This window comes from Loxodonta africana, chromosome 18 (genome assembly GCF_030014295.1).
Source record: "Loxodonta africana isolate mLoxAfr1 chromosome 18, mLoxAfr1.hap2, whole genome shotgun sequence".
NCBI lineage: Eukaryota > Metazoa > Chordata > Mammalia > Proboscidea > Elephantidae > Loxodonta > Loxodonta africana.
Window position 1 is genome coordinate 47,603,808 of NC_087359.1, and position 18,177 is coordinate 47,621,984.

Below are 18,177 nucleotides of genomic sequence, written 5' to 3' on the forward strand. Positions count from 1 at the left end.
CAATCACGCTCTCTACCTGCTGACACAAAGTGAGGGTGGAGCAGCTAGAGGCAGCCACCCCCCACCCGCCCCTCCTCCTCCTAGCTGGCCAGGGCACAGGCTTGGGTGCGCACACACACTTACTTACCCAGACTTGTTCATTTGCTCTCTCCTCTCTCTCAGCGACTCTACTCCCTCTATTGAGCCAAAGACAAACTGCATCCAACTTAATTCTCAATACTTTTCTCCCAGTAAGCAAGCTACCACATGTAAATCAGGGTCCCTCAAACAGACATCTAAGCAGATTCTGCATCTAATAGAGCAGAGATGGTGGTATGAGGAAATAGTTAAAAAAAAAAAAAAGGAAACCCAGAAGATAAAAGAATGGGACCCAAAATTTGTAAGTCCAGAGAGATCTCCACTCTTTATGGGTTTTCGTGTCTGTAAGTGACACAAAGTCAGATGAAGTGATGTTGTGCTGTAGTGCTTACTGACTTATTGCTGTCTTATGTCTGCTGAAGAGCTACTTTATGCATAGCTATTCTTCCGTTCTTACTAATTTAAATTCAGTAGCCTTTTCTAAACTGTGCCTGTGGGGAGCTTTCAGATCAGGTTAATGTCAGAGGTCTGGCATCCAACTGTTATTCTCGCATCTTTAGGAGGTAAAATAATACTGTGGATCAGACCTACGCCCTCAACGTAAGATTGCAAGTAAGCCTGTATCATAAATCTGAGCAAAGAGGTAAAATATGGTTAACGGGTAGAGTGTAGGCAAAAAGAAAGCTAGTTTTTGGCTAATAAGCACATTAATGAACTGTAACTCTTCTAGCAACCTTGTCATTAGAAATAATGCAAAAGTTTCTAATACATGTTTCTAAAAGTTTGAGTTTTCAGGTTTACCCAATTGTATTTGATTGTAGCCAGACATTTTATTTTTGAACTGCTGCCAGTAATCTTCCAAAATTGTATGAATAAATCCGTTCAATCATCTGTAAAATGTGGATAATAATTGCATTGTACATGTTTGTAAAGATTAAATGGCATAATACCTCTGAAAGCAAAAATTATGAGTAAACCTATTCACCTTAAACATTTTTTCCTATAGAAAGCTTAAGGGAATAGTTTCAGAATTTTAGACACAATAACTAATACAGAACAGAGATATATATTCTAAGGTAAAATCTTAATTTAGCATTTTCTCTCTTAAGAACATAATGCAAGTATAGATTTTTTGTAGCTCCTTTCCTAAAGGATAGGAATAGTTCTACTTCTTTCAGAACTAAGTCTTGAAAATCTGCTATGGTTTTACATTTTTATTTTATATATGCCATGTAATAGTACAGCATAAATAATGTAAAATATATCTCTCTGATAAATGCAAAAAATACCTTTAAAGTTAAACCAAACAAACAAAAAACCTACAAATGGACTCTGCCTTACCTATTCATGGTTGAAACTTACAAAGGAATTAAGAGACCCGAACTCAATATTAAGTAGCCAATAGTAAACAGATGAAAGAAGGAAGAAAGTCATAGCTGTGGCTGTCCTCTTTTGAGGAAACTCCCAGATCTGGGAATGATGATGACATGTATCATACACCTGGAGGAGCTTGTAATACTCAGGATCAAACCAAACAACTCTACGTAGTTTAGTTTACTGACATACTGTGTTTATTTAGGTCATGAGAATTCGCAAGCAAGAAAAATTATTCTTCAGCTTGAAAGTTTTAGAGATACACTGAAGCACATTTCCACAGAGATGTTAGGAAGATACTATTTCTATGGTAATAAATGCCCACCTCACTGACATCTACTACATAGTCTCACACAGGAGACAGATCATCCTTCAGGATCTACTTTCACATCTAGATTAAGTAAAGTTACCCCAAACCATTGACCCTTTTCCAAAAAACTAGGTTTCCGTAAAATGTGCCCTGGAATTGTCCGTATCCTCAATGGCATTTTAAAGATTCAATCTCTGTTCAAGTCCAAATGAGGGGGTGGGGGAGGGGAGACATGGTACATTTTTTTTTTTAAGTCAGTTCTTTGAAAAACTGAGCACACCCTCTTTTGAACTTTAATATTATGATTAATGTCATAATGACTGATTTTTCTATTGGTCACCAAACAGTAAAAACAAGCAAGACAACAGGTCTAGATGGAACATTCACTTTATTGTTGACTGACTGTAATTTATTGGTGCTTAAGGTGCTGAAATACTGAGGCGCTAGACAGAAACCTTGTTAGTATGTGTCAGACCCTACTGGTGAATTCACACGAAGATTTTATTTCATCTTTTGTCATTTTGCCCAAGTCAGTGATGACAGCTTTAGTTGATAGGTACCAATTGATAGGTATATGTGTACAGTGGGAGATCCAGCTCCTTGGTCTGCTGTATTCATATATAAAAAAGTTTGAAAAGCTGATTAAGGCATTTCATTATATAGCCTTGAAACCACTAAATCTATGCCAAAATTCCTGCTTGACACATGTTCCTCAAAAGATATTATTTCTTTCAATACATACGAAGCCAAGGAAGGCACACTTAAGGCAAGGAGCGTCACCTACATAGTGTTCAGCTTTTAAACATGACAGAAAAAAGGCAAGTTCCTTCATTTGAGAGTTGGGTCTCTTCTTTACATACTTTGCCAAAAGATACAGTCTGGCCAAAAGATGCAGTAGTCTTGATAATTTTTTTCATCTTTTAAACTTTGCTAACAAAGACGAATAAATGCCCATCACATGGACATCAACTAATCTAATCAGATGGACCAGACAAGTCACTTTTCAGAACCTGTTTTCATATCTAAATTGAGTCACTGTAGACCAATGCAGAGCTCATCCTTGTCCCAAAAAATAAAAAATAAAAATAAAAACAGATCTCTTCATAACACGTCTAGGGCTTGACATCATTGGGAAGGCACAATGCAACTCAAGAAATGGATTAAATTACACCCACAATGGCTAGCATAGTACTTACGTCATATCACTAAGAACCTTTTCTTTTTAATTAGTTTCATATTACTAGAATTTCCTTTGTTTCTGAAAATGCTTATTAGAAAAACTGAGGCAAAATCCAGTAAGAAAGTTTTAGTCGATTTAGAAGACTTTTAGGAAATTTCTTGTTGTCATTGGATGAGCAAGTGAGGGATCAACTACAGAAACCAGACATTCAAGTCTCTCTCCTAGTGAGCTGAACCTAATAACTAGTCCCACAATCCTATTACTCAAATTTAGAATAAAATAAAAATGTTATAGTATATCCCAATATCGAAAATTGACTCAGAAGCTTAAACCAGATATAAACTATTAAAAAATATCAGAGGCTAGTTTCTGCTAGCTGACTACCAATTAGTTTTTCTCAAACATTGTACAAAGTATCTTATATAGATAAGGATTTATACTTACTGAATGTAAAAATCTAAAATAAGAAAACACTGTGTTAAATCCCTTGATGTTTTTGTTCATACATTGTACGTTTTGCCTTCAAATTAAAAATGCTACATATGCATCCTTTATCCTTCTATCCTGCGATATTAATAATATTCATCTTTAAAACCTTTAAATCTACCAGCATTTATAAATAAAACAAGTTAAAGACTTTTCTTTAGAAGACATTTAAATAAGTGATATGTTAACAAAAACCTTCTTACCATTATCATTAAAATTAAATAAAGATATGAAAACAGAAGAATGCTCCCATTCATAAAAAAGAATCAGGGTTGTTAAGTGTGATGAATGGCCCAAGTCCGGAAACCTTGTTCTTGCAACAGAATGCTGGGTTAGGGAGTAAGAACATTTCCTGGTTAATCACTTAGAAAATTAGCTTTCTCAGAGTTTCTTCCCTGGAACCCCTGCCCCAGTTAGACCTGTGATCTTGGTGACCTCATATGCCTTTGTTTCTCACACAATCTTCTTTAAAAGGATCACACCGTGACTTTAAACTGAACTCCCCACTGGAGTTGTGCTGACTACAGTTTGAGGGTGGCAAGATGACAAATCAGCACACATGCACGCAAATCATTCTCCAGGACCATAGATACAGCAGTTTTTAGTTGCTCCTTGACTGTAACGGAAGGCCAGGGTTTTTCACTTGAAAGGGATCTGGGCATCAAAAAAACATGGCTGCTGGATGTTTGGTAGTTTATCAAGGTAAACAGTCTGAACTGAACAGCTCTAGAAAATACCAAATTCTCAATTAACAAAATTCTTAATTAACAAACCAAAAAATTTTTTTCCTTAACACAACTGAAAAAAATCCCAACGGTGTGTCATGTGCAAGGCTAGTCTGCCTCCAGCTACCGCTAGTGCACAATGTCACATTTGTCATCCACTCCTCACTCTTTTAATTCTTCCTCCTTTGGAAAGTGCTCCTGCTTGCAGGCCACGTCCACCAGCAGATGAAGATCTAGAAAGAAAGGAGGATTGTTTACTCAGTCTTAGCATCTCAGACTATAAAGTTGTGTAGCCAAGTCTTCAGACAAGAAGAACAAGTTGTCTATGTCTCACCTGTAGAACTGGCTCTAAAATTATATTGTCCCATCAGATTCTCAATTTTAACGCATTTCTGTAACTCTAAAGCACATAGATGCAGCCTAGCTGTTAACCACAAGGGACTAACAAAATTTAAAGTTTCTCTTCTTTCAGTGGTGCAGCCAAGCCTCTTTTCATTTAAATTGCCTTTTATTATAAATAAAAAAAGAAGTGTCAAAGGGATCAAAGTAAAATAACACACAAATGAAAATTCATTTCCGCCTTGTTGTAAGGATAGGTAGGGTCCCTGGGTGGTGCAAACGGTTTACGCTTGACTACTAACCTAAATGTTGGCAGTTTGAAACCACCTTGCAGAATCTCAGAAGAAAGACTTGGCGATCTGCTTCCATAGAGATTACAGCCAAGAAAACCCTATGGAGCAGTCCCATGAACTGCAAATGACTCGATGACAATCGGTTTCGTTGGTTGGTTTTTTAATTTTTTTTTAAAGAAGTATAGGTGCGTGGATTGTAGAAATACGAAAAGGTAATGCCTTCAGAAAAAAAAGTTAAAATAAGTAATTACTACTTTTCCAAAGTTGACTGCCTCCATAAAATTCTCACTTATTGACTAACACAGCAGCTGAACTCTTGTGAAAACATCTATCCGAACCATCTATAAAAACAAAGAAAGCATAATCTTCACAGAAGTCAAAAGACAAAGAGTGATTCATTAAGAATGAAAAGTTAAAGAAGTGAGCCCTCAGCGCAGGTACTAGTTCCGTAATACAAAAAACTAAGATCATACACAGAGGTAGAGCTAAATGGCCTATCTAAGGAACTCAGGCAGAAATAAAAGGATCCTAATTTTTTTTTTTTAATATGGCTTCAAGGGTCCCTGGGTGGCAAGACCAGTTTGTATTCGACTGCTTAACTGAAAGGTTGGCTGTTTGAACTCGCCTGGCCATACCGTGAGAGAAAGGTCTGGCAACCTACTTCAGAAAAGATTACAGCCAAGAAAACCCTACTGAGTTCAGTCCTTCTCTGTAACACATGGGGTCACCATGCATCAGAATCAACTCCATGGCAACAGGTTTTTTTTTTTTTTTTTTTTTAATGTGGCTTCTGGAGTCCCTGGGCAGTGCAAATGGTTAATACACTTGGCTGCTAATTGAAAGGTTAGTGGCTCAAGTCCACCCAGAGGCGCCTTGTTCCTAAGGGAACGGCAGCTAAAAACTCTATGAAGCGCAGGTCTACTCTGATACATGTGGGGTTGCTATGAGTTGGAGCGGTCTCAACATCAACTGGTTAATGTAGCTTCTAGATGCAATCTAATCAGTTTACAACTTCTTGAGCAACATAACCAGAGAGCCTTTTAAGGTTGGTTTTGAAGCTTACAATTCTGGAATTAAATTAAACTATACAGCATGAATTCTGTACTTCATTTTATACAAATACCAAGACTTATGGCACTGAGCCTCGGTGGGATGGATCCATGGCATGAGCAGGATAGCCAATTCAATATAATGGAATTCTATTACCACTTTTGAGAAAATCTAGAGAACACCTAGGACAGCACCTAATTTTTTGCTGTATTTTACAAAAAGTACATCAGTCACTAGGGGCAGGTGCTTGCTCATTTGGTGAACTACAACCTATTCATTAAAAAAAAAAAGCCTGAAAGCATTTCCCTTGAGAATGGGAACCAGACAAGGATGCCCTTTATCACTGCTCTTATTCAACATTGTGCTAGAGGTCCTAGCCAGAGCAATTAGGCTAGACAAAGAAATAAAGGGCATCCAGATTGGCAAGGAAGAAGTAAAATTATCTCTATTTGCAGATGACATGATCTTATACACAGAAAACCCTAAGGAATCCTCCAGAAAACTACTGAAACTAATAGAAGAGTTCGGCAGAGTTTCAGGTTACAAGATAAACATACAAAAATCACTTGGATTCCTCTACATCAACAAAAAGAACATCGAAGAGGAAATCACCAAATCAATACCATTGACAGTAGTCCCCAAGAAGATAAAATACTTAGGAATAAATCTTACCAAAGATGTAAAAGACCTATATAAAGAAGACTACAAAGTACTAGTGCAAGAAACTAAAAGGGACCTACATAAGTGGAAAAACAAACCTTGCTCATGGATAGGAAGACGTAACATTGTAAAAATGTCTATTCTACCAAAAGCCATCTATATATACAATGCACTTCCGATCCAAATACCAAAAACATTTTTTAATGTGATGGAGAAACAAATCACCAACTTCACATGGAAGGGAAAGAAGTCCCAGATAAGTAAAGCATTACTGAAAAAAAAAGAAGAAAGTGAGAGGCCTCACTCTACCTGATTTTAGAACCTATTATACCGCCACAGTAGCAGTCAAAACAGCCTGGTACTGGTACAACAACAGGCACATAGACCAATGGAACAGAATTGAGAATCCAGACATAAATCCATTCACATATAAGCAGCTGATATTTGACAAAGGCCCAGTATCAGTTAATTGGGGGAAAAGATAGTCTTTTTAACAAATGGTGCTCGCATAACTGGATATCCATTTGCAAAAAAAGGGAACAGGACCCATACCTCACACCATGCACAAAAACTAACTCCACGTGGATCAAAGACCTAAACATAAAGACTAAAACGATAAAGATCATGGAAGAAAAAACAGGGGCAACGTTAGGAGCCCTAATACAAGGCATAAACAGAATACAAAACATTACTAAAAATGATGAAGAGAAACCAGATAACCGAGAGCTCCTAAAAATCAAACACCTATGCTCATCTAAAGACTTCACCAAAAGAGTAAAAAGACCATATACAGATTGGGAAAAAATTTTCAGCTATGACATCTCCGACCAGCGCCTGATCTCTAAAATCTATATGATTCTGTTAAAACTCAACCACAAAAAGACCAACAACCCAATTAAAAATTGGGCAAAGAATATGAACACGCACTTCACTAAAGAAGATATTCAGGCAGCTAACAGATACATGAGAAAATGCTCTCGATCATTAGCCATTAGAGAAATGCAAATTAAAACCACGATGAGATTCCATCTCACTCCAAGGGGCTTTGGGGACTATGGCTTCGAGGGGACATCTAAGTCAATTGGCAAAATAAATTCTATTAAGAAAACATTCTGCATCCCACTTTGAAGTGTGGCGTCTGGGGTCTTAAATGCTAACAAGCGGCCATCTAAGATGCATCAATTGGTCTCCGCCCACCTGGATCAAAGGAGAATGAAGAACACCAAGGTCACGAGATAATTAGGAGCCCAAGAGACAGAAAGAGCCACATGAACTAGAGGCTTATATCATCCTGAGACCAGAAGAACTAGATGGTGCCCAGCCACAACCGATGACTGCTCTGACAGGGAGCACAACAGAGAACCCCTGAGGGAGCAGGAGAACAGTGAGATGCAGACCCCAAATTCTCACAAAAAGACCAGACTTAATGGTCTGACTGAGACTAGAAGAATCCTGGCGGTCATGGTCCCCAAACCTTCTGTTGGCCCAGGACAGGAACCACTCCTGAAGACAACTCATCAGACATGCGTTGGACTAGACAATGGGTTGGAGAGAGATGCTGATGAAGAGTGAGCTACTTGTATCAGGTAGACACCTGAGACTGTGTTGGCATCTCCTGTCTAGAGGGGAGACGGGAGGGTAGAGAGGGTTAGAAACTGGCAAAATGGTCACGAAAGGTGAGACTGGAAGGAGGGAGTGAGCTGACTCATTAGGGGGAGAGTAAATGGGAGTATGTAGTAAGATGTGTATAAGTTCATATGTGAGAGACTGACCTGATTTGTAAACTTTCACTTATAGGACAGAGTAGAACTATAAAGCACAATAAAAATTATTTAAAAAAAAAAAGTGATTTATCCAGAAGAGGGAGAGCAGGCCATCAGTTTATCAGTTAAAATTGGCTTTTTTATAGTCTAAATAATAAGTGATAATAAAGATAACAGCAATATTCTGTATGAATATAACATTTTTTTTTCAAGTATCTAAATTGGATTACTTAAAGGACGTGTAATTAAACCTAAGGAATAACTGTGTAACTGGGAGGAAGAACCTCTAAGCTGTCCAGCTAGTAAGTAAAGCCGGTGGTTTCCAAATCTTGCAGCACATTAGAATCACTTGGGAATCTTTAAAAAACACCGATGTCTCGGGCTCCCACCCTAGACATTCTGGTTTAATTGGCATGGGTTGCATCCTGAGCATCAGGAATTTTAAAAGCTAGCCAAAAGATGTAGGAGTAATGCCTAATTATGACCATTCTCTAAACACTTCAACTCCATATTCAAACAAGAAGGACAGACCATATGGTAACAGAAAATACTAAAATAACTTTTCGTAATATGCACAGACCCATTTGTAACCCTACTTTGAAAGCAGTGTAGGGTCACCTTGACAAAAGTGAAGGTTATTAAAGCAACTATGGATCTCATTTAGGGAGTCAGACTGAAGAACAACAGCAACAAACTCTCTTTAAAGCTTAATGACTGGGTTTTAAAAATAGCATTTGGCATGCAGCATCTAATAACAAGCACCTAAACATAATAATTTTATTAAAATGTGCTTCAATAACAAAGCTGCCAATCAGAGGGTTACAGAGTACAGAGACCAATAAAAATACAAAAAGACAGATCAGTCTGGAGCTTCTAGAGGTTCATATGACTTCACTCAGAAGGGAAACCTGCATAATCATCAGAGAAGGTAAGTATATGGGAATCATAGCAGCAGAGTTGGCTTGACAGACGAAAGGCCTTCAGAGACGAGAACATTGCATCTACTTGTTTGGGAATGTTAATTCATACTGAGACGACCCTATAGGGTTTTGGGGCCATCATCTTAATGAAATCTCATCCATAACCCAATAGCTACAAAACAGGCAGCCCTATCTTTAGGAATAAATTGAATTTTGCTCTTAAACATTTAACCCGTTGCTGTGGAGTCTAGCTCACAGCCACCTCATAGGACAGAGTAGAACTGCCCCGTAGGGTTTCCGAGTGGCTGGTGGATTCAAATCTTCGACCTTTCTGATTAGCCGTCATAGCACTTAACCACTATGCCACCAGGGCTCCTAGTATTTTGATCCAAAAGGTATTTCCTTACATCGACATGTGCTCAAGTGTCCTACACATAGCATGCCAATGATTGTGATCAACAACCCCCTTCTTAGAAAATGCACATCAATTGGAATCACTACAATTGGAGTACCAAGTCAACTAAGTCTCTTATGTAAAAAAAAAAAAAAAAAAGTCAAAGGAAAGTTGAAGTGTAAGAAGGTGCCCCTACTTCAGTAGGGTAAGGAAATTTTCAAAACCATTCCTTACAGAAGGGCACTGGTAAGTTCTGGGATATAAGATGTCCATGTTCAATGCGATATTGAGCAATATAATGATATTCCAACCGTACTTCAAAATTCAGAGCTGTAAGAGTCTTTAGAGGTGATTTAATGAAATTCTCTTATTTTAATCATAAATAATATATTGTGAGAGTTGGAATCTTCTTGATGGGAGATACTCTTAATTGTAGTGACAGTTGAAATTATAAACGATACTTTAGGAATTTTACACTTGGTTCCTATTAATAATACTTTAACCTTGGAGTTTAGTATCTATCAAGTAAAACATTTGGTCATCTGTGAGAACTAATGAATGCGAGAACACAATGAGTATCTCCTTACTCTCTTAAGGGATTCTCTGGCCATCAATGTTCAAGGTTGTGAAAGATCAAAAGCTACAAACAAGGACTTTCTAATACAGGGTCTGCAAATCTTTTCTATGAATAGCCAGAGAGTAAATATTTTAGGCGTTATGGGTTGGACAGTCTCTGCTGCAACTGCTCAGCTCTGCTATGAAGGCACCACAGACAATATGTAGGTGAATGGGTGAGGCTGTGTGTTCCAATAAAATTTATTTAAAGACATCGAATTTTGAATTTCATATAATTTTCACGTCATGAAGAATTCTTCTTTTGATTTTCCCCACAACCAGTTAAAAATGTAAAAACCATTCTTAGCTTGCAGGCCATATAAAAATAGGCAGCAAGCCAGATTTGGTCCATGGGCCATAGTTTACTAACTCCTGCCTAATAGCATACACTAGGTGTATAATCAAGAGAAATTTAACCAAAACAGGAGAAGGAATCAAGTCAAATAGTGTCATTATAGTTCTTAACAAAGTTATATCTTCTCCAAAAAGACACACAAATGGCCAAAAGCACATGAAAAGATGCTCAACATCATTAGGCATTAAACCCACTGCAATTGAGTTGATTCCAACTCATAGTGGCCCTATAGGACAGAGTAGAACTGCCCCATATGGTTTCCAAGGAGCAGCTAGTGGATTTGAACTGCCAACCTTTTGGTTAGCAGCTGAGCTCTTAACCACTGTGCCACCAGAGCTCCCATTAGACATTAGGGAAATGCAAATCAAAACCACAATGACGTACCACTTCCTACCCATAGAATGGCTATAATAAACAAAAACAGAAAATCACAAATGTCAGACAGGGTGTGGAAAAACTGGAACCCTCATATATTGTTAATGTCAATGTAAAATGCCTTAGCTCTTGTGGAAAACAGTTGGATGGTTCTTCAAATAGTTAAACGTAGAAGGACACATGGAGTTAGAATTGACCTCACAGCAATTACCAACAACACATGCTAAGCTAAAACGTGGATGAACCTTGAAAACGTGTTAAATGAAATAACAAAATAACAAATATTGTATGATTCCATTTATATAAAATATCTAGAATAGGCAAGTTTGTAGAGAAGGTTACCAGGGGCTGAGGGGAGAGTGGGGAGTTATTGCTCAATGTACGGAGTTTCTGTTTGGGGTGATGAAAAAGTTTTGGGACTAGACAGCGGTAATGGTTGTACAACATTGTGAATGTAATTAATATCACTGAATTGTGCACTTAAAACTTGTTAGAATGGCAAATTTTTATGTTATACATTTTATCACAATAAAAAATTTTAATGGAAAATAACTAATATTAGCAGAGATGTGGAAAAATTGAAACCCTTGTATATTGCTGGTGGGAATGTAAAATAGTTCTACAACATAAAAAACACTGGAAGTTTCTCAAGATTTTAAACACAGGATTACCACATGACCCAACAATTCCACTCCTAAGTATATATCCAAAAAAAGAACAAATACTCAAACACATACATGGACATGCATGCTTTCAGCAGCACTATTCATAACAGCCAAAAGGTAAAAACCGTCAAAATATTCATCAGCGGGTGAACGGACAAATTGTGGTATAGCAATATAATGGAGTATTATTCAGCCACATAACAGAATGAAGTACTGATACTTGCTATAATGTGGATGAACCTTGGAAACATTATGCTAAGTGAAAGAAGCCAGACATAAACAGTCACATATTGTATGATTAAACTCGTGTAAAATATCCAGAATAGGTAAATTCAGAGACAGAACACAGACTGGTGGTTGCCAGGAGCTGGAGGGAGAAGGGGATGGAGTGCAACTGCCTAATGAGTATGGAATTTTCTTTTTCAGTAATGAAAATATTTTGGAACTAGATAGAGGTAGTAAGTGTACAACATGGCGAAAGTCTAAATGCCACTGAATTATTCACTTCAAAATGGTTAATTTCATGTCATGTGAATGTCACCTCAGAAAAAAAAGTTGTTTTTTCCTATCATTTTGAACAAAAAGAAGGAAAAATCTAGAAATGGCTACCGAAAAAAAAATTCAATTCACTCCCAAACATATCTCAGTTTTCATTGCCGAATCTTGGTAACGAGATATGGAATGGTATCTGTCTTAGTTATCTAGTGCTGCTATAACAGAAATACCACAAGTGGGTGGCTTTAACAAAGAGAAATTTATTTTCTCATAGTCTAGTAGGCTAAAAGTCCAAATTCAGAGTGTCAGCTCCAGGGGAAGGCTTTCTCTGTCGGCCTTCTCAACAATCTTCCCCCGGACTAGGAGCTTCTCTGCGCAGGGACACTGGGTCCAAAGGATGGGCTCTGCACCCGGCACTGCTTTCTTGGTGATTTGAGGTCCCCCACTCTCTGCTTACTTCCTTTCCTTTTATCTCTTGTAAGATAAAAGGTGGTGCAGGCCATAAACCAGGGCAAGTCCCTTTACATTGGATCAGGGATATGACCTGGGTAAGGGTGTTATAATTCCACCCTAATCCTCTTTAACATAAAATTACGATCACAAAATGGAGGACAACCACACAACACTGGGAATCATGCCCTAACCAAGTTGACATGTATTTTGGGGGGTACAATTCAATCCATGACAGTATCTTTAGTAAGTCATACACAATCCTTGTTTCCAGCAGAATACAACTGTAAAGGACATTACTTATGTACCCCTATTACTCCTAGCACAGTACCAAGCCAATGGCAGTTGTTCAGTAAGTACTTGTTAAAAGAAACCTGAGGGGTGGTTTGACTCCCTGAATGTTCAAACCTTACCTTTTGGTGGCTAATTAAAAAACTACTTTTTTCCAAGGATTTTTAAAAAGTACATCACTAAGATAAGGGAATATCTGATGGAGTAAAAAGCAATTCATCTGTTCAACAAATACTGAGTGGTACTATTCTCGCTGCTGGGAATACAGTACTGAACAAAACAAATCCTGGTCCTTGTGGAATTCACCTTCTAGAAAGGAAGAAAAATAATTAATAGAAAATGTCAAGTAGTGATAACCAATATAGAAGAAAAACAACGAGGGGTAAGAAATAGAGATTGAGAGAGGGCAAAACATGGGGAATAGGGCACTATTTCAGATAGTATGGTCAGGAAGTTTTCTATGATAAGCTGGCCTTTGAACAGAGAACTGAATAAAATAAAAGAGCAAGGCTTGCAAATATCTGGGCAAAGAATACTTTAGGCACAGAGAACAGCAAGTGTGAAGGCAGGAATATGTTTGAAGAATAGCAAAGAGACTGCTATGCCTGGAACAGATGAAGGGTGGTAGGAGATGAAGTCAGAGATGTTGCCAGGGACCAAATCATTTAGTCTTCCAGATCATAGTAAGGATTTTCAGACTTTACTCTAGATGTGATGCAAAACTACTGGAGAAACTTAAACAGTGAAATAACTAAGGTTTTAGAAAGGATCACTCTAACTTCTGTGTGGACAAAAGGCCCGTAGGGGCCAACCATGGATGCAGAAAGGCCAGTTAAGAAGCTATTGCAGTCATCTAGGTAAGAGATAATAGTGGCTTGGACTATGGTGATAACATGTAAAGGTGGTAAGCAACGGTCATGTTCAGGATCTACACTGAGACAGAACTGATAGGATTTGATGATGGATTGGATGTAGGGTATGAAAGAAGGGAGTCGAGGAAGACTTCGAGATTTTTGGCTAACTAGATATGACCAGAAGCCCTATTTCTTGAGATAATTAAAATTGGGGGAATGGTGGAATATTCTGAGATACCTATTGGACATCCAAATAAAGACGCAGTGCAGGCAACACGCTATACAGGTGTCATGACTGAATTGTATCCTCCAAATATGCATGTATCAATTTGGCTAGGCCATGATTCCCAGTATTGTGTGATTGTCCACCATTTTGTCATCTGATGTGATTTTCCTATGTGCTGTAAATCCTATCTCTATGATGTTGATGAGATGGGATTAGTGGCAGTTACGTTAATGAGGCAGGACTCAATCTATAAGATTAGATTGTATCTTAAATCAATCTCTTTTGAGATATAAAAGAAACAAGCAGAGAGATAGGGCAACCTCACACCACCAAGAAAGCAGCACCAAGAGCAGTGCACGTGCTTTGGACTTGAGATTCCTGCACGGAGAAGCTCCTAAAGCAGGGGAAGATTGATGACAAGCACCTTCCCCCAGTGCCAACAGACAGAGAGCCTTCCCCTGGAGCTGGCACCCTGAATTTGGACTCCTAGCCTCCTAGACTGTGACAGAATAAAATTTTCTTTGTTAAAGCCATCCACTTGTGGTATTTCTGTTATAGCAGTCCTGAATAACTAAGACAGCAAGTCTGAAGTTCAGAGAACACTGAGACTTGAGATGTAAATTTAGGAGCCAGCACTATAAATATGATAATAATTTAAAAAAATGAGATTAGTTACAATTGCCAAGGAATTGAAGACAGAGAAAAAAAGAGACCTAAGAATTGAGCCCTAGGGCTCATCAATATTTAGAAGTCAGGGAAGATGAAGACGATTCAATAAAAGAAACCACGGAATGGCCAGTGAGGCTGAGGGAAAACCAGGAAAGGGTGAAGTTCCAGAAGCCAAGTGAAGAAAGTTATTTCAGGAAGGTTTAAGTGTCAACTGGTCAAATGTTCTTGAGGTCAAGTAAGATGGGTACTGAGAATTGACTAATGGATTTGGCAACACGGCAGTCACTGGAAATCTTGGCAAAAGCAATTCTAGTTGAATAGCAGGAATGAAAACCTGGTTGGAGTGGTCAAACGGAGCATATGCGTTCAAGGAGCTTTACTCTAAAGAGAGCTCAGAAATGCAGCAGTAGCTAGATGAGACCACGAATAAAGGAAGGGTGAAAGGATACTTTTTAAACACAGGAGTTATGACAGCATGTTTATATGTGGATGGGAATAAAAGGTAACATGTGCTTATTCAGGACTGAGGGGGATAATTATAGGTGCTAAGTCTGTAAGTACACAAAAGAAGATGGGATCCTGCACACAAATGGAAGGACTAGCCTTTTTCCATTGTAACAGGAGGGAAGGCAGAGTATAGGGTTACAACTGGAGGTAGACTGATAGATTTGTTGGTGGAAAGGCATAAAAGCTTCTATTTTCTCAGTAAAAGAAGAAACAAGGTTATAGCTGAGAATGAAGAGAGGAGGAGTCGTCGGAAATTGAAGGCAGAGAGGAAAATATATGATAGAGTAGCTTTGGAGAATGGGGAATATATTGCTAGAAAATATTATAGGATTGCTGGGAACACTGACAGCCTATGTGAACTTAAAGTGAGACCAGTTATCTGAGCAGTATTAAGTATAAGCATAATAACTATTATGAAAAAATAATAATTGCTACCATGTACTGACTAATTATTCTGTACCATTCACCATACCAAACCATTTATATGGCTTATATCATTATAATCTCATCTAATACACATGAGAAACCGAGGCTCAGTAAAAGGTCACACAGTAAATCGCAGAATCCAGATTTTAATTTAGGTTTCTCTTACACTAAAAGCTTTCTTCTTATCCACTATGCTGGACTGTCTCTAATAGATAGTATATCAATCTTACACTAACTCTGCTCAAGGTGTCTTAATGCCATAGAACCTTATATATAGCCATATTTTCACAGACCAATTATTAGGCTAAGTTCCAACAGGGAAGAATAATGTGCAACTTCATGAATCATATTTCTGCTTACACTGTAATTATAAAAGCTAACTTTTTAGCAAAGAAGTTCTAGCTTAACCATAAGTCATTTGGCCCCTGCCTCTGATTCAATGAAAATGTGATCGTATGTTGTAATAATGCCAAAATTTCACGACTCTTACGTTTCATACCAGGAAGTCAAGGTCAATTATGACCCATCTATCAACACCGCTGACCAAAGCATAAGGCTTTACTTAGAAAAAAAAACAACAAGAGGGGTTAATAAAGATAATTCATGTGATAATTATTTTATCAGTTATACGTATAACCACAGTATATAGCGAAAGAGCAGAAATTATTAACGGTAGGCACCAGAGTTCTTAGGGAAGTGATTATCTTTGTTGAGGAACAGCCCTTGATAGGTTGCTTTGGGTGGGGAAGATGAAGACTTAAGGACATTAGGAAATAAAAAAGATATCTAACCTGAAGAAGAAATGATGCCTTTGAATTACGGAGTTGGCAAAGAGTATTGAATATACCATAGACTGCCAGAAGAATGAACAAATCTGTCTTGGAAGAAGTATAGCCAGAATGCTCCTTAGAAGTGAGGATGGTGAAACTTTGTCTCATGTACTTTGGATGTGTTATCAGGAGGGACCAGTCCCTGGAGAAGGACATCACGCATGGTACAGGATCAGCGAGAAGAAGGAAGACCCTCAACGTGATGGATTGACACAGTGGTTGCAACAATGGGCTAAAGAGAGCAACAACTGTGAGGATGGCACAGGACCAGGCAGGGTTTTGTTCTGTTGTACAGAGGGTCACTATGAGCTGGAACCGGTTCAACAGCACCTAGCAACAGGAGCAACAACCTTTTTTCTGCCTAAGTAAGACATACAAATTCAGGGTCTCAGGGAGACAAGATTAAAAAAAGACCAGAGAAGAAAAAGTATTATGCTAATACAAGGAAAAACGATTGACAAAATATGGCAGGAGGCCATATTGATTAGTGTGAGTCCATTTAAAATTATTCGCTGTATTTTAAATGTAAATCCTTCCCACCTCCCCAAATCTTCAAAAAAGTGTGCTACACATATAAATGCCTAGTGTGTTTGAGGGGAAGAAGGAATCAAAGAAAAGGGGCTAAATTCTGCATATGGTATGGCATGGAACAGACCGAAGTGAACGGTTCTAGGAAGTGACCTAAGGACAAGTCTGGAATTAAGCAGAAGCAGAAACTAAAAAATAAAAGCCTCTATGAGCCCCAGAAATTCTCAGAAATCTTAGAAAAGAATTTTTGATGTAGAATAAGGCTAGCTTGAGTCAATCATAGCTAACCCCTAAAACCTAGGTTAATATCTGGGATGTAACAAAGATATTAAAAACAAATACATTCTGTAAATTGCTTGTTCCTATTATTTGAGGCTTTTATAGTCATGTTATAGGACTACTTTAAGCTACTTTTACTATTTTTGGGTTTTTTTTTCAACTTTAAAAAATGTAAAAAAAATACAAAGTGAAAATTGCCCACACTCCCATTATTGTGCATAAATCTACACAAATTAAGTAAAAACAACCCTCTGCATTTCCAATTCTATCTTCAAAGAGATAATCTTCCCAGTTTTACCGTATTCTTCTAGACTTTTTTCTACAATTATACAGCATACACTTTCCTTCCTTCTAGAAAGGGGTTTGTACTAGATATACTGTGCTGCAATTTGCTTCATTCACTTAACATACTATGAACACTTTCTATCTTTCCAGGCCAGAACTTATCAAGCTACCTTATTTTCTTAAATGGTCACACAGTATTTAATTGCATTAATTTATAATAATTTATCCAGTTCCCTATAGTCAGGCATTTATGTTTTTTCCAGAATTTTGCTTTATAAATAGCACTCTAGTGAACTGACTTAAGTACTTTTGGGAATATGCATATTTTTGCAGGAGAGAGTTCTAGAAGTGGAATTACCGAGTCAAAGGGTACAAGTACTTCATTTATAGCTAATACCAATTACTCTCCAAAAGGCTACACAAATTTACATTCCAATTACACTGTACAGAAAGTTCCTTTCTCCCTACATCTTTATCAAACCTGGATATTATCAGTAGTTGAAGTTTTGCCAATTGGATTGGGAAAGAAAAATCTGGTTGATTTAATTTGCATTTCTCTGATTATCAAAGGGGTTAAAGATATTTTAATATGCTATTGATTACTTGTATTCTTCCAGACTACACATCCATGTAATTTTATTTTTATTGAGCTGTCTTTTTCTTATTGATTTGTAGGAGCTTTTATGTATTACTAATAGAATGTTCTTTTATCTTGTTAAATATTTTCTCTTAGTCCATGTGGCAAAGGCTTCTAT

At 37.7% G+C, this 18,177-nt stretch overlaps 1 protein-coding gene across 2 annotated transcripts in view; it reads right to left on the reverse strand.

Moving 5' to 3' along the window:
- Positions 1 to 862: 862 nt before the first annotated feature.
- HSF5 (heat shock transcription factor 5) overlaps positions 863 to 18,177 on the reverse strand; it is a 58,420-nt gene continuing 41,105 nt past the window's right edge. For both annotated transcript variants that reach the window (XR_010318371.1, XM_003414377.3), the window contains one exon: positions 863 to 4,386. Coding sequence is in view for 1 of the 2 variants with exons in the window: in XM_003414377.3 (XP_003414425.2) it covers positions 4,316 to 4,386 (71 nt within the window). In the remaining variant the exon portion in view is untranslated. The remainder of the gene's footprint in view (positions 4,387 to 18,177) is intronic.